The 25,283-nt window shown below is 45.9% G+C and overlaps 1 protein-coding gene across 2 annotated transcripts in view; it reads left to right on the top strand.

Moving 5' to 3' along the window:
• SCYL1 (SCY1 like pseudokinase 1) overlaps positions 1-15,900 on the top strand; it is a 73,899-nt gene extending 57,999 nt beyond the window's left edge. Inside the window, exons 15-18 of one of the 2 annotated variants that reach the window (XM_082270321.1) lie at positions 9,167-9,256; positions 11,822-12,073; positions 12,968-13,049; positions 15,746-15,900. In XM_082270321.1, the coding sequence (XP_082126447.1) occupies positions 9,167-9,256; positions 11,822-12,073; positions 12,968-13,049; positions 15,746-15,870 (549 nt within the window). In that variant the 3' untranslated portion in view covers positions 15,871-15,900. Of the gene's footprint in view, positions 1-9,166; positions 9,257-11,821; positions 12,092-12,967; positions 13,050-15,745 lie in introns of those variants that run through there. The other variant, XM_082270320.1, reaches the window with a different exon arrangement.
• Positions 15,901-25,283: the final 9,383 nt, after the last annotated feature.

Genomic DNA, 25,283 nt, shown 5'->3' with positions numbered 1-25,283 from the left:
GGTACCACCTGCTGTCTTGCCACAGACTGTTAGGATAAAAAGACCTCGTAACTAACGAGGACCTTCCTTTTCTGCTCATATAGAGTTGTTCGTTCCGCGAGGGCGGGCGATAAGGCGAAACCCTCCAAAGCCCCTTTAGAGGGGTTTCAAAGGGCGCTGGTCGGGTAAACAAAGAGTCCGGCTCAGCCAAGCCTGAAGAATATAGCCTGATGCGCCCCTACCCATCTCTGGGGTGGGGGGGGGGATGTCTTCACCGGTTTCTGGAGGACACAGGATCAAGTTTCGATCACTTCCACCGGTGCGATTCTGCCCTTCTAACATTGAACGGTTTCAGGGGTTCTATTCGAACCTATTCACAATGCCCAGGAAAGAGGGCAAGGTGCGTCCAAATCTGGACTTGGGAAGAAATAGAGTCCATCCGTACAGTGGTGGCCTCCCTGCATAAGAGATTTCCTGGCGTCCATAGACATATAGGATGCCTATCTTTATATCCCCATCATCGCAGGACATCAGCGTTTTTTCGCTTTCCCAAAGATCATCCCTGGTTCCCACCAGGAGACTGAACTATCTGGGCCTAAGGTTGGATACATCCTGGGCAAGAGAGTTTCTCCTTGCTGGGAAACTCCAGAAGGTTCAGTCAACGATTCGGATGTTGCTGTCCGTCAATTGGCTGGGACTGATGGTGGCCTTCTTAGAGGCAGTACCGTATACCCAGTCTCATACCCGAATTCTCCTGAAGGAGATTCTTTTTTAATGGAATCAGAATTCCGATTCCCTGGACAATCGGATCCGGTTGAGCGAGCGGACCAGGAAGTCTCCGATGCTCAACCAGGGGAAGTCATTTCTTCCGATAGTATCCAGATTACCAATAAGGGTATCGGAATTGAGAGCGATCAGATTTTGTCTGATTTACTGGATCGAGCAGCTCTAGAGCAGCCCGATTCGGATCCAATCGCATATGGCCTCTTCATTCAGAGGTTTTTTCCCTAGCTGTCCCTTCATTGGGACATCCCGGATGTGGATCTGTTGGCACCTTGGCCTAACAGGAAGGTGCGGAGGTTTGTAGCTCGCGCCACGATCCTCTAGCGGACGCAGCAGAAACGCTGATCGCCCAGTGGGGGCAGTATCAGCTACGGCATGCCTTCCATCCTCTCAAGTTGCTGCGGGAACTTCTTCGCAGGATAGAGGTGGAGGGAATTCCAGTTATTCTGGAAATTCTGGATTGACCTCGTCAAGCCTGGTACGCCGACTTGGCGAGGCTAGTCGCGGACGCTCCTTGGAGACTTCCTCTCAGGGAGGATTTGCGGTCTCAGGGACCGATCTTCCATCTTGCTTTACAGTCGCTGGCTTAATGGCCTGGCCATTGAGACCCAGGTACTGAAGGACAAGGGAGTGTCAGCTTCAGTTATTCCTACCTCCAGTTAAAGCAAGGAAAGCGACTTCCAGCACATGGAAGTCTTATATTGCATGGTGTGAATCTATTGGATTTTCCCCACATACCTATTCGGTGACCCGAATTTTGGTCTGTCTGCAACAAGGGGTTGAGCAGAAACTATCCTTGAGCACGATCAAGGGTCAGGTTTTCGGCGTTAGCAATCTTCTTTCAAGAAACCTTTGGCTAATCATTCCTTGGTGCGGAATTTCATCCAGGGGGTGCGACATCTGGCTCCGCCAGTGCGCGCACCCTTACCGCCTGGTATCTTAATTTAGTGTGGTCGGTTCTTCAGAAACTTCTCTTTGAAGATATTAGGGAGATTCCCTTGCTTACATTCCCAGAAGGTGGCCTTCTTGGTGGCCATTACTTCTCTACGCAGGGTGTCAGAACTGGCCGCATTATCCTGTCGTTCCCCAGATCTGGTGGTTCATAGGGATAAGGTGGTTCTTCTTCCGAATCCATCCTTCCTTCCTAAAGTGGTTTTCGTAAGACGAACTCACTTTTTGTGATCACGGATAGCCCTTGAAGGGGGTTGCCTGTGTCTGCCGCGACCATATCTACATGGATCAGTCAGACGGTGGTACAGGCTTATTCTATTAAGGGTCGGAATCCTCCGTTCCCTGTTAGGGCGCACTTCACTCGAGCGCTCAGTACTTCCTGGGCCTTTCGCCATCAGGCGTCAGTGGTCCAGGTATGTAAAGCGGCCACCTGGTCGTCGGTACATACCTTTACAAAATTTTATAAAATTGATGTGATGGCATCGGCGGATGCCTCATTTGGCCGCAAGGTTTTGCAGGCCGCAATTTGAGGAGACCGGTGGTCTACCTCGAGGGTTTTTTTCTGTTTGAAAATTTTTTTTGTTGAGTCTCATCATTAAGGATGAGCATTGTAAACTTCTAGTTGGCACCGGTTGGGCCTTCTAGATTTGGATTTGATTTCCATTTTCCCACCCCTCATTTGTGATACTGCTCTGGGACTTCCCGAAGGTGCTGTATCACCGAGGACTACGTCTGTCAATGAGCGATAGAGAAAAATGGATTTTTGTAAAATCTTACCGTAAAATCCTTTTCTCTTAGCTCATTGACAGACGTAGTACCCGCCCCTCTGTTTTTTTGAGTTGGGTTGGGTTAAATTCTCTAAAGACTGCTTTTATGACATAACTGATTTGCTGAGGCAGAGAGAGAGAGGATATACCCTCTGGGACTGCCCCTAGGGTGTGGCCAGAGCATTTTATTTCCTGTCTAGTCCTACTCCTGTGGAGGTAACATAACCCGAAGGTGCTGTATCACAGAGGACTACGTCTGTCAATGAGCTAAGAGAAAAGGATTTTACGGTAAGATTTTACAAAAATCCATTTTTTACAGTAAGATTTTACAAAAATTCAGTTTTCTCTTTCGTTCGTTGACGGACACAGCTGCACATCTTCTTGACTATGTGGGTTATACTGCCCCCCTATAGGAGTAGGACACTAGGCTGAAAAGAATTTGACTACGCCTATGGGGCAGTTCCAGGGGGTATACTCCCACTCTCTGCTATAGGTACCCAGTTTTTTTCTGCCTAGTCAGGAGTAAAGACCTGGTTCCTTGCTGGGATCTCTGGTCCTGGCGATTTATTTATTTTTCTCTTTTTAAATGATTTATTCCTCTTTATTTTGTTTCTGATGAGAATCTACAATCAATTGCCGGACTGGGCGACAAGCTGGATAATCTAGATCCGGAGGGTCCCCCCTAGTCTGGCCAGTGAGCATGTGCAGACTGTAGCTCCATGCTAGGTCGGCCGCGACATAGCCCCACTGGGCAGGGGCTGGCCTGCGAGTTAAACACCTTGTGAGGGCGCGTACCTCCTAACTTCGGCCTGAGTCGCAGCGTTCCTCCTGGCCAAAAGCACCCACATTACGATGGAGCGGCGGTCTGCCTGGAGCAGGGCCCACCCTGTTCCTGGTGTGGTAAGTAGCTGTCCCCCCTCTACCCCTGAAGGGTTTTGGGAAGGACGTGGGCCCCTCCCTGGTAGGGTCAGACCCCCGGGCTCCCCTTCCTTCCCAGACAGTGCCCCCCCCTTCTTGGTGGTCTTCTGCAGGCCTTAGTCACCCCCCCCCCCCGTGGGGTGGACATAGCGTTTTAGGTTGGTCTGGGGTATTGAGCTAGCGATGGGGATGAGTGGGGAGCGCACCGGCGGTAACCGGACGATCAAACTTTGGGAGGGGGCTGGGCCTGGTGCTTGCCAGGACCCCCCTTCCTGATGAGATCATTTTCAAGCTCCTGGGGTCCCCCCGGCGCCGCTATTTTCTTGTAGCTTTTTATGCTAGAGATCAGTGGCTATGTTTGTGTACCCTTGGCGCCCATTTTCTTGTGGTTTCCCATTAAAAATAGTGGCGGCCATGTTTTTGAAGCTGGCTGGGCAGTGATCGGCGGTGGGAGCGCCTCCTTAGCCCCTAGTGCTGATCCCTGGATATTTATCTTCCTGGTCACTGCATGGTGTGCAGTTAGTTCAGTGCTGTAAGTGCCTGATCGGTGGTGGTGAAATTTTTTTGTGGTGTTCTCTCTCGTTTCTGCTGTAGCAGCAGTAGTGCTCTGTGCTGGGCCTTGTGGTGCCACCAGCGTGGTGGGGTGTCCCTTGCAGTGTGATACTTTTTTTTGTGTGTGTTCCCCTCTCCATTAATGGAGTCACCACCTGATCCCCTCTGGGGCTGCCGAGCCCTCTGAGTCCCAACAACCGACTGTACTGACGGCGGTCCTAGAGTCCTTGGTGTCCAAGGTAGATTTGGTCCTGGAAAAACGGGCTAGCAAAATGCGTCCCCCGTCTTCACCTGCTTCCTCTGTCTCATTAGATCCTGAATCTGATTTGGCCGCTGCGGATGCGAGTTACCCTTCTGGGTCTGCGTCCATGAAACCTGCGTGCTCAGATAGTGAGGATGATTCCTCTGCTCCTCTAGCCGCGCATGAATAAACGCTAGTGGATGCGCTGATTGTATTAGTGCGGGAAACCTTAAAGATGTAGGATGTGACTAACGCAGCATTGGAGGGGCGGGTCACCTTTGACACCCACAGGTCCTCCAAGGTGGCGAAGGTGTTCCTCTTTCCCGCTTTCTTTGACAATATTGTCAAAACAGTTGGGGTACCCAAAATGCACTTTTGCAATCCCTAAGCGTTTTGCAATGTGGTACCCTTATGAGGATTCCCTCCTTAAAAAATGGACGGTTCCTCCTGTAGTGGACTTCCCGGTTTCCAGCTTGAATAAAGCCACTGTAATTCCAGTTGAAAAGTCCCCGGTCTTTACAGATCCGGCTGAAAGGTCGGAGGCCTTGACCCGCCATATGTTCACTGTGGCTGGTTCGGCACTTAGGCTGGTATTTACTATTGCCGTAGTGTCGCAAGCTATGACTGAGTAGGCAAAACTTCTACGTCATGACCTGGAAGAGGAACAGCTCCCCCCTGCCTTTGCCGAGCTGGCAGATCAGTTGGTTCAAGGGCTACAGTTTTGTCTGTGACGCCTCTTTGGATGCGGCTCCCTTGATTTTTAGACTGTCTGTCTCAGCAGTGGTCCTGCAGCGTAATATCTGGCTGAAATGATGATCTGCGGACCAGGCTTCTAAGAAGACCTTATCCGATCTTCCATTTGTGGGGGATCGCCTGTTGGAGCTTCCTTGGATGATCTCATCAAAGGCCTCACAGGGGGAAAGAGTACTTTTCTTCCACAGGCTTCCAAGGGTAAGGAGGCCCGTCGCAGATGGAGGACCTTTCTTTTCGGCTCACAAGCGGCCTTTTCGCCCCTCATGGTCTCAAGTCAAGGGTTCTAAGCCCTTCAGGGCCTCCGGGAAGTGTGTGTGTGTGTGGGGGGGTTTAACAGGACCTGATCTGGCAAGTCACAAGCAGGTGGGGGGGGGCGTCTTCGCTGGTTTCCGGATCCGTGGACCTCCCTGATACAGGACAAAGTGGGTCCACAAAGTCATTCGCTCCAGCTACAAATCGACTTTCAATCTTATCCTCCGTAAAGGTTCTTCACTTCCAACCTGCGCTTGTCTCCAGATCGTTTAGGGGATCTCTTTGGGGCAGTGCAAGACTTACTTCAAGGGGTGATTGTTTCGGTTCCGACATCAGAATGTTTTCATGGGTTTTACTCACACCTGTTTACAGTTTCCAGGAAGGAAGGCAAGGTGCGTCCAGTTCTGGACCTCAGGGTACTAAACTGCCTTGTGCAGGTACAAAAGCTCCGAATGGAGTCCATTCGCACGGTAGTGGCGTTTCTACACCGGCAAATTTCCTCGCTTCCATCGACATCAAGGATGCCTACCTTCACATCCCAATATGTGCCGGCCACCAGCGCTTCGTCAGCTTTGCCGTGGGCGGGGAGAATTACCAGTTTGTGGCATTACCCTTTGGTCTCGCCTCCGCTTCTCGGGTCTTCACAAAAGTCTGCTTTTGCGAGCAGAGTCTCTGACTGCTCTTCTGGACAACTTGGAGATTACTCTGTGAACTCTGCAGGAGTTCGGTTGGATTCTGAATCTTTTGAAGCCTGCTCTGGTTCCGTCAACCAGTCTGGACTATCTGGGTCTGACTCTGAACTCGTCCTCAGCCAGGGTGTTTCTTCCTCTGGAAAAACTCCAGAAATTGCAGGAGGCAATTCAGCTTCTGCTGTCCAGCAGACAGTCATCTCTTCAGACTTGCATGCGGGTGCTGGGCCTGATGGTGTCTACCTTTTTGAGGCGGTTCTGTTTGCTCAGTTTCACACGAGATTTCTGCAAAAAAAGATCCTGGTAAAAAATGAACAAAAACCCTCAGTCTCTAGACAATCTGATCCTGTTGACCTGGAGTACAATAGGGTCCCTGGTTTGGTGGCTTTGTTCTCTGGCACTTTGTCAGGGAAAATCTTTTCTTCCCCTGTACTGGACGGTCGTCACCACGGATGCCAGCCTGTCCGAGTGGAGAGGTGTCCTCGGCCCAGATTGTGCTCAGGGCTCCAGAAGAGTCCAGGCTACCGATCAATGTACCGGAACTCCGAGTGATCAGACTTTGTCTGGATCATTGGACGATTCGTCTTCAGGGGTGTCCGGTATGAATTTAATCGGACAATGCCACGGCTGTGGCTTATGTCAATCATCAAAGGGGCACAAGAAGTGCATTGGCGACTCGGGAAGTAGCAGGTGTTCAAAGATGGGCAGAACGTTACATTTCAGCCCTCTCTGTTGTGCACATTCCAGGGTTGGTAAATTGGCAAGCGAATTACCTCAGTTGACAGGAGTTGGACCAGGGGGAATGGTCACTTCATCCGGAGGTGTTTCATCAGCTGTGTCTCTGATGGGGTACTCCCCGAGGTGGATCTGTTGGCCTCTCCTCTCAACAGGCAAGTACAGAGGTTTGTGGCACAGCCTCGGGATCCTCTAGCTGACGCCACAGACTCCTTAGTGGCTCCTTGGAGTCTATATCGTCTGATTTACGCCTTTCCTCCTCAAACTTCTGCCAAGACTCCTGCGCAGGATCAAGGCAGAAAGAAATTCCAGTCATTCTAGGGGCTCCAGACTGACCTCGCTGGTCTTGGTACACCGAACTGGTACGGCTGGTCGCCGATGCTCCTTGGAGACTTCCTCTCAGGAAAGAGCTGCTGGGCCAAGGGCCAAACTTTCATCCTGCTTTGCAGTCGCTGGCTTTAATGACTTGGCTGTTGAAAGCCAGGTGCTGAAGGATAGAGGTTTGTCTGAATCGGTGATTCCTACGCTCTTAAAGGCTGGAAAATCTACCTCTAGGAAGATTTACCATCGCACTTGGAAGACGTACATTGCGTGGTGTGAGTCTCTTGGGGTTCGCCCTCGCTCCTTTTCAGTGGATCGGATCTTGGCTTTCCTCCAACAGGGGGTTGAGGAGTGCATGGTCTTAAATACCATCAAGAGCCAGGTTTCCACCTTGGACATTCTCTTTCAACGTCCATTGGCCACACATTCCTTGGTGTGTACCTTTTTTATCCAGGGAGTTTTGACACTTGGGTCCTCCAGTGCAGTCTCCATTGCCACCGTGGGATCTCAATTTGGTGTTGTCAGTTTTCCAGAAGCCTCCTTTTGAAAATATTCAGGAGATTCCCCTGCTTACGTTGTCCCAGAAGGTGGCCTTTTTTTGGTGGCTATTACTTCTGTGCGCACGGTGTTGGAGCTGGCGGCGCTGTCTTAGCGTTCACCTTACCTGGTGGTTCACAGGGATAAAGTGGTTCTTCCATGTTCATTGTTCCTTCCAAAAGTCTTCTCTGATTTTCTTTTGATTGAAGACATTGTGTTGCCTTCCCTGTGTCCCAGGCCTCAGCATCCTAAGGAAATTGCCTTGCATTCCCTGGATGTGGTTCAGGCAATTAGGGTGTACCTGGCAGCTACACGGAGTCTTTTAGGAAGTCAGACTCACAATTTCTCCTCGCGGATGGACCTTGCAAAGGGTTGGCTGCTTTTGCTGTGAACATTTCCAGATGGATAAGACAGTGATTCAGGCTTATTTCATTAAGGGTCAGGTTCCTCCTTTCCCTGTTAAGGCGCACTCTACTCGTGCACTTAGTGCCTCCTGGGCCTTTTGTCATAAGGCGCGGGTGATGCAGGTTTGCAAGGTGGCTGCCTGGTCATCTGTGCACTTGTTCACAAAGTTTTATAAGGGGGATGTGTTGGCATTTGCAGATGCTGCTTTGGCCGCAAAGTTTTGCAGGCTGCTGTTTAGAGGACTTGGTCCTCTTTGAGGGTGTTTTTAATTTTTTTTCAGGTGAGCTCCTGTTGTTTTATGGTTGAGCTCCATGTTACCTGGTTGGCTATGTTTAGCCTCGGGAAGTATTTTTTTCTTGCTGTTCCCACCCCTCATGTTTGACATTGCTTTGGGACGTCCCACGTATTCTAGAAGATGTGGCGCTATGTCCGTCAATGAACGAAAGAGAAAATGGGATTTTTGACTTACCTTAAAATCCATTTCTCTGATGTTCATTGATGGACACGGATCCACATCAGAGAAATTGAATTTATGGTAAGTCAAAAATCCCATTTTTAATTTCCAACTGATTTATAAAAAAGGGTATTGGTATTAAATTAATCATGTTTAATTGTATTATTTCTAAGAATGTATGTTATAAAAACAGTTATTGAAAAAAATAAAAGAAATCATGGTTATTCCACACACACACTTCATAGGTCTAGGCAAATTGGCACCTAATGCATGGCCAATATTCCAATGATAAAAAAAGGACACAAGTGGATAGAAAAAAAAATTATTAAAAAAATATATACATCTCTTGCGAAAAGCCTAACTGGCCATACACTATGCAATCAAACCATACAATCTTCCCCCGAACCATCAAACCATGCAACAGGAGGGCATAATTAAGCAATCCACCCAATCTGCAACCAGTGGGGTAGACCCCTGCGTCATACATACAGCCAAAGGTGACACAAAAAGAGACTGCACAATCAGATTGCATAGTGTATGGCCACCTCAAGTAGTATTGTGATATGTCTGGGAGTATGTTTGATATCTACATATACATTTTTTTAGGGACTGATACACTTGGAAAAGAATTTGTAACTAGTGCATTAAACTTTGCGGAAATATGTAATATTTAGGCTGTTTCTCTATGTGACTGAGCGTATTTAAAATCAGCAAAACAGATGATTTGACCGGGGGGAGAGATTTTTTTTTTCACATAACTGCATTTGCTTGCTTGGAATGCAGGGTTTTATTTGCTAATAGCCAGTGCATCCATTAACTTTGTGCACAGGATGGAGATCAAAACAAGGGACAAACAGAAAGTGATGACTGGGACACAGCCTGGGGCCAGAGCAGTAGTAAAAAGACACAGGATAAGATGGTAAGAGCAGTAACACATCCTCCAACACTTTTTTTAACCTCCTTGATGATCAGCAGAGACCATGTAGGTGACAGGATTTTACTTTTTATTGTTGGCATTAATAGGTTGTATGGACAGAAGTAAAAACAAAATCATTTTGTTAAACAAATCAAAACCTCAATTTCCTGCAAGAGGAGAGGTATTGTGCTCATCTTTACAATAGCCTGTCTGTTACTTTTCCTACTAGCAGTAATGTCTGATGCCTGTGTTCCCTGCCCACATGGTGGTCCCATCTTCTGACCCTTACCTTTCTGTTAAAAGGCACTGCATGGACATAGGGGTCCAGAAGTGTTACAGTGGGAAATAATGATTTGATCCCTGACCGTTTTTGTAAATTTGCCCACTTACAAAGCAATGAATGGTCTATAATTGTTATCATAGGTGTAATTTAAATGATACAGACAGAATATCAACCAAGAATCCAGAAAAAAAACACATGATACAAATATTATAAATTGAGTTGCAGTTAGGTTACTAAAATAAGTATTTGATTACCTACCAACCAACAATAATTCTGGCTCCCACAGACTGGCTACAGTATGTGCTCGTGGTACACAGGTTAGTCCTGTCAATTTAAAAAGGTGCTCCTAAGGACAACTTATGTGCATAAGACACCTGTCCATGGAATCTCTTAATTCTATTCATACCTTGCCATAATGGGCAAGACCAAAGAGCTGTCAAAGGATGTCGTGGACAAGATTGTAAACCTGCACAAGGCGGAAATGGGCTACAAAACCATCAGCAAGACGGAGACAATTGTTGGAGTGATTATTCGCAAATGGAAGAAATACAAAATAACCATGAAATCGCCCTCAGTCGGAAGGTCCATGCAAGATTTCCCCTCATGGGGTAAGGATGATCATGAGAAAAGTGAGGGATCAGCCCAGAACTACACAGGAGGAGCTTGTATATGATCTCAAGGCATTTGGGACCAAAGTCACCAAACACACTATTGGTAACACAATACGCCGACATAGATTGAAAACCTGCAGTGCCCACAAGGTCCCCCTCCTCAAGAAGGCACATGTACAGGCCCATCTTAAGTTTGTCAATTAACATCTAAATGATTCAAAGAATAATTGGGAGAAAGTGCTGTGGTCAGATGAGATCAATGTTGAGCTTTTTGGCCTTGGCTCATCTCGCCGTGTTTGGAGGAAGAAAAATGCGGACTATGACCCTAAAAACACCATCTCTACAGTCAAGCAAGGAGATGGAAACATAATGCTTTGGGGCTGTTTTTCTGCTAAAGGTACAGGCCAACTTTCCCGCATTGAGGAGCCAATGGACAGGCCATGTATTGTAAAATCTTGGGTGAGAACCTTCTTCCCTCAGCCAGAACACTGAAGCTGGGTCGTGGATGGGTCTTCCAGCATGATGATAACCCAAAATATACTGCCAAGGCAACAAAGGAGTGGCTCAAGAAGAAGCAATTTAAGGTCATGGAGTGACCTAGCCAGTCTCCAGACCTTAATCCTATAGAAAATGTATAGAGGGAGCTGAAACTTCAAGCTGCCATGCAACAACCAAGAAATCTTGAGGATTTAGAGAAGATCGGTTAAGAAGAGTGGACCAAAATCCTTCTTGAGGTGTGTGCAAAGCTAGTAACCAGCTACAAGAAACACCTTACCTCTGCTTGCCAACAAGGGTTTCTCCACCAAGTACTAAGTCATTTTTTTGCTTGGGGATCAGATACTTATTTTACTCACTGAACTGCAACTCAATTTATAGAATTTGTATCATGTGTTTTTTTCTGGATTTATGGTTGATATACTGTCTCTATCATTTAAAATATACCTATGATTCTAAAAAAATTATAGACCCTTCATATCTTTTAAGTGGGCAAACTTACAAAATCTGCAGGGGATGAAATAATTATTTTCCCCACTGTATATGATGAAGAGATTGGTGGGGACAGCAGAACTGGATTGAAGGGGAGCTAGGAGACATACTGCTGAGTTTAATACCTTTTCCCTTACAAGGAGCTGCCACTTTAGCTTTTTTAGAAACCGGTCAGGGTCTCTTTGAGAACATTACCAGGCTTAAAAAAAAAACATATTGGACAAAAGAGGTTGCTTGCTTTTCCAGCTAACCTGAATGTGTCTGCTTGTGTAACCTCTCCTGTTTATTGCTTGTGTTCGTTGATGTTCAATGTGATCCTTCATACTGCCCCCCACAAACATGATGGTCGCAGCTTGATGATTACTATCACTACTCTAAAGTTCTCTATAAAAGATCACTGTAACAAGAGCTCACCTCCCACACCCTGTTCCCTAAACCCCTCTGTAACCCTTTTTCCATGGGACTTGACAGTTGTGCCTGAACTTTGTATGTTGTCTTTATATATCCTTCAGAGAACTCCAGTGTTTGTAGTATAACATACAGCAGTGTCAGCTATTCCTCCTCTTTTGCACATCAGCCATGAATGCTGTGTGTATGGGTACTTCAAAGATCAGATTTAAAATGACAAATAGTGTTATTTTCACTAAATCTATAAATTGTAATATTTGGATATATTTCCCTTTTTAGGGTACGCATTCATCTTCCAAATCTAAACCAAATACTGCAGGTGACCAGAGGCTTACGGATACCAGACTGTCTGCTGCTGATGAAAGTTGGGGCTGGGAAGATTCTTTTCAGCCTGTCTCCAATCCTAAAAGCCGAACGCCGTCTACCTTCTCCCCACCAGAGGGCACAAGACCGGCCAGTGAATACAACTGGGATAGTGAAGGTGGTGAGAAAGAAGTGGATTTCTTCTCAGTGGCTTCAGAGAAAAATCAGGTAATTGAGACCTAATAAACTGTTTACCAGCTTGCCACTATTTGCTGCCAGAGAGTGTCCATAGAGACCAGCTCTAGCAGTGTTGTAGAGAAGAAGAGACAAAGAACATCTGCAAAAACACTGAGGTAGAAGGGTTATCTTAAAGAGGAAGTAAACCCTCCTCTGACACTTTTACCTATAGGTAAGCCTATGATAAGGCTTACCTATAGGTAGTGTAAATATCTCCTAAACATGTACTGTTTAGGAGATATTTACTTTACATGCAGCCAGTGACGTCACTGGCGCATGCACTCTCAAGGAACGGCAGCTCGTGCCGTTCCTTCAGAGTCCCGTGCCATGACTGTCGGCTCTCGCACGCGTGCGCGGGAGTGACGTCACCGCGGCTCCGGCCAATCAGATGGCCGGATGCCGCGATCCCGGAAGACGGACGACTGGACATGTCGCCCGTCATAGAGGTGAGGGAGTGGCACGGCGGGGGCTCGTTCTATGGGAAGTATTGCATAATGAGCTAGTATGCGATGCATACTAGCTCATTGTGTCTTTCTCTTGCAGGGTGAAAAAAAAAAAAATGCGAGTTTACAACCTCTTTAAACTGGCCTTTTTTTTTTTTTTTGCCAGTTTCAAATTTTCTAGTAGATGACAGTATAACCTGACAGTTGTGACATCCTGCATCCCTCAATGGATGAGAAAGAAAAATCAGTTAGGAGATATTTGTGAAATTCTAGAATGACAAAAGATCATTTTAATTTAGAAAATGGATAACAAATGTCTAAGTGGAGTAAGAAAAGGATTTGTGTATTCTGCGGCATTTTAATCCAGTGATAATTGTAGATTGAGTAGTAGGGTGCTAGCTGTTTGGAATGTATACCGATGACATATTTGTTTGTGATGTAGAAAAAGGATGAAAGTCGCAATTCGGATGCTATGGGCGACTGGGGAGGAGATGACAACTGGGAATCTGTGGAAGCAGATCAAGGTGAGAAAAAGTAGCCTTCAACCAAGCTAGCTGTTTTTGCTGATCAATAAAAAGCCTGAAATTGTTAACCATAGCAATGCAACCCTCTTTTTATAATTTGTATTGAAAAATTAAACCTGAACTCTAAGGGCATCAGCATTTCTTTTTCTGTTTTCTGAAGGTCTGTACTAAACAGGCAGAACAAGGCAATGTTCAACTCCAAAGCCAGAAATTGTCCCTGGTTATAGATTTCCAAAATTGGTTGCTACAGACTGTACCTCGTGTAGTAATTGATTCCTTAGTGCTTTGTGCTGCTGCCATTGTATCCCAGTAATCACATATATAGTCATACAACAATCATTCGTTAGAAGGCAGCAAGTTGTAGTTTTGAATGACTGATCACAGGTAAAAACTACTCATGTAGTTTACAACGTAGCTTAATGGCAACAGCATTATGTAATCCCTGGAGCAAAGGTTTACTTTTGTTTCCTCAAAACTTCATTGTATTTGATGATGGCGGAGGGCCTGTAACCGCCAGGAAGAGAAAGCTGCGAGGAAAGTTTTAAGAGCACAGAGGGAGCCTGTGGGAATGGAGGATCCAAGTAAACAGAAGTGCTTTTTCCATTGCCCTTGATCTAAACAAGGATTTAACCCCTGCAGTGCAGGAACAATTTTTGTTTTTCCTGGGGTTTAGTTTTACATGTCTCAAAATAGCATTGGAAAGCCACAAAGTTTTCTTATTGGTTTTCATATAACTTTTGAAATGTCATGTAATATGTTGACAGATAATCAGAGATGTGGGTGTAAAATCAGGGGCAAATGCTTCCATTGCTTGTCTTTGCCTAACTAGCTTTAAACTATGGTCTCCCATAGGCATCAGTATGAATGGGGCCTGTAGCTCCAGGTGGAAGTATTGATTCTGTCGGCAGCATTTCTGAGTATGTATCATTATGGCAAGCTAATCCTTTATGCTCGCTCAAATTTCAGGTGGTTTCCTGATGAGCCAGACAAAATTAACTTTTTGTCCCTCTCGGCCTGTTCCTGTTTGACATCCTTCGGCTAAAAAAAATCCAAGGAGCTGGGGTGGAAAACTATCAGCTGCTCAGCAGCTCCTTCAAATTTAGCTTGTGCTGGCCATCGGAATGCTATAGGCCAGGGATATGCAAACTGTGGCCCTCCAGCTGTTGCAAAACTACAAGTCCCATAATGCCTCTGGGTGTCATGCTTGAGGCTGTCAGTCTTGCTATGCCTTATGGGACTTGTAGTTCTGCAACATCTGGCAGGCCACAGTTTGCATATACCTGCTATAGGCAATACAGTGGAGGATTGGTTCATCTGTGCTGTATAGAGTGTATGGAGGAATCTGTTAGGGCTGAACCAAAAAATCTAAGACATTAATTGCTTGCCACACACTGTGTTTTGAGCCATTCAACTCCATGCACCATTTCAAGCTTGTTGTTAAGGCTGAAATATAGACCTTGTGTGTATTAGTGTCTCTTCTAATTGGGGAAAACAAAAAGCTGTGTGCTTGCTAAATGGCTGGCTGAAAATCCTTGGTTTTGACAGATACTAGATCCCATTTTCAGCTCAGATCGCCCAGCGGCGAACTGAGCCAGAAGTCTGACCCCCCCCCCCTCCTTCCCCCACAGTCTTCTGGGACACATCACAGGTCCCAGAAGACTACGGGACCATTCACAAGGACTGACTCGCGCATGCACAGTAGGAAACAGGCTTCACTTCCTGTTTCCCTTACTAGGTATGCCAATACCTGTACCTAAAGCCAATTGACAAGCGAGGACGTGAGTATGGAGACCAGCCTTGGCAGGCTGGTCTCCATAAAAAAATCTTCCAAAAGACTGGAAGGAAGAACTTTCCTGATGCATTAAGCCTACCTGGTTCTCGGTGCCAAACAAATCGGTCTCTCCACAGACTTGATTCTCTGTGGCTTGATGTAGAGGTCTGGGTTGAAACTGGGCAAAGAAATTGCCTCTGAGGAGGCTATCAGACCTTGGATTCTCATGGAATACATATAGACAGACAGCTGCTGGAATGGAGAGAGCTTGAACCTGAGATTGTAAAGTCTGAGGAAGAAATTCTTGCCAGAGCTGTGTCCAGGACTAGGCCCAGTTACTCAAACTGAGGAGTCAGTTTTAGTGACATTTCTGGATGTTCAGGATCAATGCAAACTGTAATGTCTAGACAGGAGGTCATCTAAGATCCCACTATAAGGAGGATGCCACAAGAGTGTAAACAGTGCCAATACTGAGGCCAGCACCTTGATGATCACCTTTGGTGCAGGAAAGTGGCCAAAGTGCCTGCCACAACTGGTAATGTATGGGCCCCCAGCAAAATGTAGGGAACGCATGCATTGGATAAGGACATGTAAGTAGAAGTCCTTTACGTCCACAGATGCCAGAAAGCTGCCCCTGGTAAAGGAAAGTGATGACAGACCTGATGAATTCCCTGAATTTCTGTGCTGGAATGAAGACATTTTAGAGCTTAGGCATGCTGGTAGATGGGCTATCCTGGGAGGACCTACAGTTTTCTTGTTAGTGTCCAATCCTGCTGTAGGCAGCAGTATAACCTAACCATGTGTCCCTTCAATGGATTAGGGAAATAGCCTTGTCTTTTTTTTTTTTTAACTGTAGTGTGTTTGGTGCTATTTCTGGTTGTGCTATACTACATTACATAAGTTTGGTGGTTGTCCTACATGACAGGCCTGAGCAAAGCTGAAATGGCAAGAAAGAAAAGAGAAGAACGGCAGCGAGAGATGGAAGCTAAACGAGCAGAGAGGAGAGCGGCCAAGGGACCCCTAAAACTAGGCGTACGGAAGTTGGATTAAGAAGAGCAGGGGGAAAGCAGCCAATATTCGTAGATAATGGTATGTACAATGGGTGCTTCTATATTTGTGCCAGGAAATTGGCTTATTTTGTATATGCACAAATCATTGTCCGTAAAAATAGCACTAATTTCTTTAAAGTGATACTAAACACACGCTGTTGATGTACATTAGCCCTGTATGTAGATGATGGCACTGTATTTATTTTAATTAGAAAAAAAGTACCTTCTTTTCTAAATGATATACAGCAGTCACATGACCCAACTCTTTCCTAGCCTTTCTGCAAAGAAACAGTGGCAGGAGGAGCTTCCGGTGATCTGGTGCTAGTCACATGTTCATAATTAAAAAAGAAAAACAGCTTTTGGGATACAGAGTAAAAATAACTAATAGCAATAAACTGTCATACAAATCTATATATTTCTCTTTCATTCATTGACGGACACAGCTCCATATCCTCTTTGATCCTTGGGTTATGCTGCTCTCATTAGGAGTAGGACACTAGGCGGAAAAGTATACCCCCTGAGACGCCCATAGGGGGAGTTTTTTTTCCCTGAATATTCAGTAGTAAGTAACTGCCGAACTGGGTGACGCACTGGATATCCTAGATCCTTAGTCATCTCAGTCTGGCCAGCCAGAACCTGCAGACCGCAGCTCCGCTCTAGGTCAGCTGCGACATAGCCCCACTGGACAGGGGCTGGCCGGCGAGTGAAACACGAGGATGCACACGACCTGGTCGCGGCCTGAGTTGCGCAACGTACCTCTGGCCCGCAGCACCCCCCCATTCCAAGATGGGGAGGTGATCTGCCCAGAGTTGTGCCTGCCCGGTTCCAAGGTGTGCTGAGTAGTGTCCCCCCTCTCCCTTTGTGTTTTCTCAGGGTGGACGTGGGCACCTCCCTGGGATGGTTGGAATCCCAGTTCCCTTCCATGCCCCTAGCGCCTCTAACCAGTCACAGTGGGTCTTTTGGCTGTCCGAGCTGCTGACTGGGTTGGTAGAGCTGCGGATGAGCACCTACCCCCCCCCCCCCCCCATCTCTCTCCTCAAGGGGGCCATATGGTCAGCCTGGCGCCTCATTTTTTTTTTTTTTTTTCAACGAAGTGTATCCGCTAATATTGTGTGGGTGGGGATACTCTGCATCACGGTAGGCCCCCCTCTCAAGGGGGCTATGTCCTATCATGCCCTCTTGTTTTTATTTTTGCAGGTCCAATAGGTGGTCCTCCTGTGGACCTTTGGCTGCTGTCTCCTTGCAGGACTGTGGTCGGCGACCTCCCCTGCTTGTTAGGTTCTCGGGGTGAGCTTAATATTAAGTGACTCTGCTGCGTCCACGCACTTCGAGTGCTGTGACGGAGAGGATGATTCCTCTTTTACTGCACATGCAGAGGCACTGATGTATTGGTGCAGGTAATTAAAATATTGGGATGCAGCCGCTTGGGGTATTTCCCGCCTACTGTGACAAAATTGTCGCAAATTAGTGGACTTGTTCTTAATGCAAAAAGGCGGTGTCTGAGCATTTCCATAGAGGGTGTATCCCTTGAGGAGTCTCTGTTGAGTATGTGGGCAGTCCCACCTGTCGAGGGGACTCTCAGGTTTCCAGCCTGAATAAATCCACCATAATTCCAGTGGAGGAGTCTCTGGTTTTAAAAAAGATCCTTTTGTCAAGAGAGCCGAGACTTTGGTCCGCCACACTTTTTTTTTTACTGTGGCCAGTGTTAACCATAGCATTGGTGTCCCTGACTTTGCCAAATGGGCACCTGCCCTTGTGGACTTTTTAGTCCAGGGGTTGCAGTTCGTTTGTGCTGCCTCTCTGGATGTGGCTCCCTTAGTCTCCGGGCTGTCCATGACAGCAATATCCTTTGGCGCATGATGTGGCTAATATACCGGTCTGCGGACTGGGCTGTCTAGAAAACATTGTGTGATCTTCCCTTTGGGGGAATCGCCTGTTTGGAGTCTCCCTAGAAGGACCTCCTCCGGAGGTTCCTTGCGGACCCGGTCTGGTATACCGAGAGAAGGTCCTTCCAGACCTGCGGACAAGGTCTCTTCTGCCTGAAGGGGCGCCATCATCCGGTTTTGGGGTGGGTTGGGGGACGCCTTTGCTTCCTCTGGACTAATGGACCTCCCTGATCAGACAGGTGGGTCCATGATTTAATTAGCCCGGCTACAAGATCGAGTTTTTGATCTTCTACTCTACTGCGGCTCTCTCCTTACAACCTGCTTTTATCCCCAGACCGCCTGTGAGGTCTCTTCGGGGCAGTGCAAAACTTGCTACTACAAGGGGTGATTGTTCTGGTCTCAGAATTGGAACGTTTTGTTTCCTGGCTTTTATTTCAAATATGTTTGCAGGTCCTAGGAAGAAAGTGCGGTACGTCCAATCTTGGACCTCAAGTTCTGAACAGTTTTGTGCAGGTACAGATTTTTCAAATAGTGTCCATTCGTACGGTAGAGGCATCCCTACCACATCAGGGGGATCTTCTGGCATCTATCGATATTAGGAGGCTTACTGTCTTATTCTGTTATGTCGGTCATCTGTGCTTCCTCCACTTGCCTTGGGCAAGGAGCACTGTCAAGAGGTATCACCTCAGCCTCTTGGGCTTTCATGAGTGTTAGCATTGTTGCATCAGAAGGGGTTTATGGTACTGGATTACCTGGATGATCATCTTCTACGAGCAGAGACTCCGACTGTTCTGACGGACAATCAGGAGATTACTGTGCCGACTCTTTAGGAAATTTAATTTCCAGTTATTGGCCTTGGTTCCGTCCACCTAGTTGGACTATCTGGGTCTGTTCTGGACTCGGCTTCAGCCAGGGTGTTCCTCCCATGGGACCAAAATCTGTTCACACAAGACCTCTGCAAGAGAGTTTCTTAGTGTAAAGCAAGAATCCAGTCTCTAGATGATCTGATTCTGTTGAACCGGGGGTACGAGAAGTTCCCTGCTTCAGTGGGTCCGTTCTCCAGCGCTTCGAAAGGGTGAATCTTCTTCCCCTGTACTGGATGGTGGTCACCATGGATGCCAGCCTGTCCGGTTGGGGTGGTTTTGACACTGATTGTGCTCCGGGGGTTCTGGCCTCTGGAAGAATCCAGACTACCGATCGATACACTAGACCTCCTCTGAGGTGGTTCATTAGTGGTGTCTCTGGTGGGGAACTCCCGAGTTGGTCCTGTTGGCCTCTCTTCTCCACAGGAAGGTGTTTGTGGCACGGTCTTGGGATCCTCTGGTCATCGCCACAGGCGCACTGGTGGCTCCTTTGGGGCCGGTGTCCTCTGAAATACGGCTTTCCTCTTCTGGAACTTCTGCCAAGACTCCTGTGTAGGTTTAAGGCAGAAGGGATTATGACCAACGTAGTGGCTCCAGACTGGCTTTGCCGATCTTGGTATGCAGATTGGTTGCGGTTGGTCAATTTGTTCCTTGGTAATTTCCTCTGATCTGTTGGCTCAAGGGCCAATCTTCCATCTTGCTTGATAGTCGCTGGCTTTAATAGCAGGCTAGAGGGGTTGTCTGAATCGGTGATTCCCACGCTGCTGCAAGCTAGTAAATTTACTTTTTAGGTAGTTTTACCATTGCCTTTGAGGATGTGAACCCCCCCCCCGGGCTCATTCCCAATCTTTGTTGATTTCAAAGTTGGCTGCCTCCAACGAGGCAGCACCTGCCTTGGGTACCATCAAGGGTCATTGGCAGTTTGCTTTCTTCATCCTTTGGACACGCTTTCTGTGGTTCACACCTTTGTTCAGGGGGTTTGCCACTTGGCTTCCCAGTACAGTCTCAGTTGCCCTTGTGGGATCTCAATTTGGTGCTGTCAGTTTTCAGTAACCGCTGTTGGAAAATATTTGCGAGATTCCTCTTCTTATATTGTCCCAGAAGGTAGCCGCCTTGGTGGCTTTTTCTTCTGCACCGAGGGTGTCGGAGCTGGCAGCTGTCTTGTTGTTCAACTTCACGGAGATAGTGGTGCTTCGTCTCTGGTTTCCATTTAAAATAACAGCATTGTGTTGCTTTCCTTGTGTTCTAAGCCTAAGCATCCCAAAGAGATTGCCTTACATTCTTTAGATGTGGTTCAGGCAAACAGGGTGTACCTGGCAGCGACTGTGTCGTTCCAAAAAAAAATTGGATTCCCTGGTTGTTCTTATGGATGGTTCCCGTAAGTGGCTGGCCGTGTCTGCTTTGACCATTTCCAATGGATCAGGCTGATGGTGGTGCAGGCCTGTTGTATTAAAGGTCAGGATTCTCCGTTTTTCCTGTTAACGCGCATTCTACAAGGGCGATTAGTGCCTCTTGGGCTTTCCGTCATCTGGCATCAGTGATGCAGGTTTGCTGGCGGCCACCTGGTCGTCCATGCACACTTTCACAAACCTTTAAAGCGTAGATATGTTGGCATCTTTGATGCCTCCTTGGGCCGCAAGGTTTTGCAGGCTGCTGTTGGAGAGGATTAGTCCTCTTTGAGGGTGTAAATTTTTGCCAGGTGAGCTCAAGTTGTTTCCTTGTTGAGCTCCTGTTTTCTCTGGCTGGCTGGCTACGTTTAGCCTTTGGGAAGTATGTTTATTGCCATGTTCATCCCACCCCTCATATTGACACTGCTTTGGGAAGTCCAAAGGGTCAAAGAACATATGGAGCTGTGTCCGTCGTCAAAAGAAAGGGAAAACTAGATTTTTGTTTTACTGTAAAATCCATGGGACTGCCCTATGGGCATAGTCAAACTCTTTCCTGCCTAAGTGTCCTATTCCTAATGAGAGCAGCATAACCCAAGGGTCAAAGAAGATATAGAGCTGTGTCCATCAATGAACATCAGCAAAAAGGATTCAGGATCCAGTTATTTGGAATTAAATTGAAATCTTTATTATTAAAATTATTATTTTGGCAATAACATGGTGTGGGTGGATTTCTGCCAGTCACAGGCGGTATCACACCCCTCCAGTCTGTGTTAGAGTAACAGGGAGGTGAAGCCTCCATAAATCAAGATGTAAAATCCTGCCCCAATTGTGTTTAGCTGGTTAGTGGGCATGGAGGAGGGAGGGAGTTTATTTTTTTTTTTGCAGAAAACAAATCCCATAATGACTGAGTATGAACCGTAGGTAATACAACATTTTATTGTTGGTCATTAAACCCACATCGTTAAAATTTAAATATACTATATTTACTTGCTGGTGCTCTTGGCTCCTCCTCTTCCCCCTGTGCCACTATAGGAAACTACTTTCATTTTGTAAAATTGGTTGCTTAGAACAGTTCACTGATATAAGCAATCCTAATGTGTGTAATAAAACTAAATCCTGATCACTTCCCCAGAGTAGAATATTTTTACTATAGTAACAGTTTGTTAAATTACATTTTTTTCATACTGTCCCTGATTACCGCCACACCAGTTATGACAATATTTGCCTGCACTGTGAAAAATCCTTTTTAGTTTCCTAACTTTTGAAAATTAAGATTTATAAAAACTCACCATGCCCCTTACTAAATTGGGGGTAATTGTACTGTCCTGGCATTTTTTGCCTCAAGAAATGATAAGCCATCAGGATTAGTTTATGACTATGACAGATATATAAAAATTTAGTCTGAAGTTTGTGGACTTTGGTTAAAATAACCCAAATTAGTGTTTGTCATAAAGAAATGTTGCAGAATACAGTTTGGCCTAAATTTATGACAAAAGAGTGTGGTGTTTTTTTTTTCTTCATTTATTTCGCTTAAAAATAAAATCTCAGTAGTAATTAAATACCACTAAAGGAAAGCTCTATTTGTAAGAAAAACATGATAAAAAAAAATCTTATGGGTAGTGACCGTGCAATTTTCATTCAAAATGTGAGAGTGCTGAAAATTGGCCTGGTCAGGAAGTAGGTGAAAGTGTCTGGTTTTGACGTGGTTCAAAAAGACCTTTATAAAAAAAAAAAAAAAAAAAATACATAACTAATAGAAACGCCAGTATGAACACCGCAAAAAATTACCTTAGGATGACCCTGATTTGGAAACACAGCCATCCCATTTGGAAATTAGGAAACATGCTGGTTTTGAGGTGATTAAAACAGAACTTTGAAATGGTGCACTGGGCACAGCAGCATCATAGGGCCATACAAGGGGGGGGGGGTTCTTCGGCAGCGAATAGGTGGTTAGAGTTCCCATCATGTACAGTGGGAATAAAGGGGTAAATGTTCATATTTGCAGTATAAAAGAGGTGACAAAAATATAAAGACACTCCAAAAATAGATCTCCACCATGTATTTTTCTTGACAAAACCGCAATCGGATGATGGTGAGTACTTCTTATCCACCGTATAGCATATATGACCCTTCACATCCAAGGATGTATATCGCTGTCATCTCTGTGGCTGCAGCAATGATGGAGATATGCTTTTTTTAGGGCCGGTGATCTGAGCAGCTATACAGCCATTTGGGATTGCTTTTACAGGTGGCGACTTTCCGAAGCAATCAGGGAGCCCAGTACCACAGCCACTGCTCAGTGTGCTGAATGGAGAAAGGTACACCCATACCAGCCTCCCCTCTGTGATGTAAGAAACTGGAAGCGACAAGGATTTAGTCACTTCGGGTTTGTGAAGAATCTGATCTTGGGTTGATCAGACGCTTTGTTGGTCTAACCTCAGATCTCTCCATAAGAGGACTTGTTAAAGGGTTATATATATATATATATATAGTTCATCCCCTTGTGATAGCAATAAGTTTCAGTCAAAATGAAAGGTACAGTGTAAAAAAAAGTTAAAGTGCCCCTGTGCTCACAGGTATATGTAAAATGGTGATCGCATTATAAGCGAGAGCCGTGATTCCAGTGCCACACTCCCCCTGTGTAACTCCAAAAGCCTTTACCAGTTATCAGCTTAAAGCACCACCTATGGGGATTTTTAGGAACTGTAGTTTGGTGCCATTATATGAGCGTATGCAGTTTCAAAGTGTGACATGTTTGGTAGGGAAGTGTATCTAAATGTTCTAGTAGGTCTAACAAATTAAAGCCAAAATCCAGCCCACACTGCAATTACAGTAAACATTTATTTTCTTTTGGGGGAATAATGGTTTCTATAAAAGCTAATCGTTGTAAGCACCTCTGTCAGTGGTAAATGCTTTCTCAACTCTGCAACTGATACATTTGCAGAAGGGTTCGATTTTGTAAAAAAAAAAAAAAAGCCCTATTGGCAGGAGCACTTGATGAAAATTAAAAGAAAGCGAGCCTAAAATAACAAATTCAACTATTACATTAAAAAAATGGTAAACTGCAATGCAATAAGGCCCTGTTCACACCTGAGCGTATTTCAGCTCATAAAAACGCTCATCTCTAACCGGTTGCCGACCGCCGCACGACTATATACTGCGGCGGTCAGCCCCGGCCAGGCAGAGTGACGTATCGGTACGTCACTCGCCTGTCACTGACTTGCGAGCCTATCGCGGGCGGGCGCGCGCCCGCCGCGGCTCGTTCACAGGCAAGTCAGTGCGTGTGACCGGCGGACTCGATGTCCGCCAGTCACACTGCGATCGCTCCTGTGAAGGGAGAAAGACAGAGCAGCTTGTGTAAACAAGCTGCCTGTCAGTTCTCCCTGTGTAAAAGTGAAGATCTGACCGTTCTACTATGTAGAACGGTGGATCTTTGCTTTTACACCAATAGGAATGTCCCTACACAGTTAGAAGCACGCCCCTAGGACACACTTAACCCCTCCCTGTCCAATAAAGTTAACCCCTTCCCTGCCAGTGTCATTTTTGCAGTAACAGTGCATATGTATAGCACTAATTACTGCAGTAATGTCACTGGTAACCCCAAAAATGTCAGTCAAGGGTCTGATCTGTCCGCCGCAATGTCGCAGTACCGAAAAAAAAATCGCAGATCGCCGCCATTACGCGTTAAAAAAAAAACACCAAAAATGACAAAAATCTTTCCCTTTGTTAGTAAACGCGATAACTTTTGCGCAAACCAATCAAAATACGCTTTTTGCGATTTTTTTTTTACCAAACATAGGTAGCATAAAACAAATTGGCCGAAAAATGTTAAAAAATTTTGATTTTTACTTTTTTTTTGGGGGAATTTCATATAAAAAAATGTGAAAAATATTGTTATTTTTGCAAAATTTACGCTCTTTTTTTGTTTATAGCGCGTGATCAAAAAATCGCACAGGTGATCAAATACCACCAAAAGAAAGCTCTGTTTGTGGGAAAAAAAGGACGTCAAATTCGTTTAGGTACAGCGTCGCACGACCGCGCAATTGTCCGTTAAAGTCACGCAGTAAAAAATCGCAAAAAAAACCCTGGTCCTTTAGCAGCCAAATCCTCCGGGGCTTAAGTGGCTAAAGTCTCAAAACGCCCAACAAGCAAAATCCTATTCATTTTCAATGGCCCCTGTTCACATCTGAGCATTTTGACGTCTGAAGCAAAACGCTTGAAACTCAAAAAAGTACATGAGCTTCTTTTTTGGCAGATTACAAGCGTTTTTGTTAGTTGTCAATGCCTGCCTGAAAACGATACACTCAGGTGTGAATGAAGCCTTAAAGCAGTATTAAACCCAAAAGCAAACATTTAGGCTCCATTCACATCTGAGCGTATCATTTTTAAGGCTTTTTTTTTTCCAGGTGTTTTTTTGCAGGTGTTTGGAGGTAGGCATTAACATCTAACACCTGCAAAAAAAAAATACAAAGCGAGATAAAAATACCCCCCTAAGCCAACACCAATTACACTAACCCTGCATTACAGTACTGGACAGTAATTGAATTTAGATAAATACTTACCTTTAAAATTGATTGCAGAGCGTGGCCATCTCCGGTGTGGGCGTCTGAAGCCGCTGTGACCTTTTTCCTGGTTTTTGGCTCCCAGAATGCCGATTTGCAATCTCGCACATGAGCGGTAGATTGCGATCGGCAATCAGAGTAGCAGCCGGCCATTCCCATTGCATCCTGGGATTGATGACTCACATCTCCCTGGACGCAATGCGAAGACGGAAGGGACGTCCGGGACTGCAGAAGGAGGAAGTCGGACATAGATGCCCCTAAAATAAGGTTAGTGACCCCAGGTCCGTGCAATCATCCCTGTCTGTACGCTTGTAGCCCTGTAGGTGACATGCCTACAGCTGCCTGTACATAAAAACGTCTCACATCCGGGCCCATAACACATGCCTTTTCATCCTGTACAGGCCCACTGACTAGGCTTAAAAGGACTTGTTTACAGGTCTGTTCCACTATAAATTGATGCTTTGGTTTGGACTTTGTGAGCTGAATCACACACCAGCTTCTTTGAGTAGCAGGATTTCCCCTGCACTAGTTGGTCTGTCTTTTTTTTTTCTCCAAGAGGTCTTAATTTAGTTGTTCTGCATTGGGGGATCCTACATGGATTCATCATCTGTGTAAAGGCTACAGCTGTTGTGAAATAGGAAATTTGGATGCAGTAAGTACTTTGAGCCCTTGAGATGAAAAGCCAGCATACAATCAGCTTGTCAGCCATCATGAA

This window comes from Pelophylax lessonae (assembly GCF_965119305.1).
Source record: "Pelophylax lessonae genome assembly, chromosome: 10".
Taxonomy (NCBI): Eukaryota; Metazoa; Chordata; class Amphibia; order Anura; family Ranidae; genus Pelophylax; species Pelophylax lessonae.
Note: the sequence above shows the minus strand (reverse complement) of the source record. Positions and strands in the feature narration are given on the sequence as shown.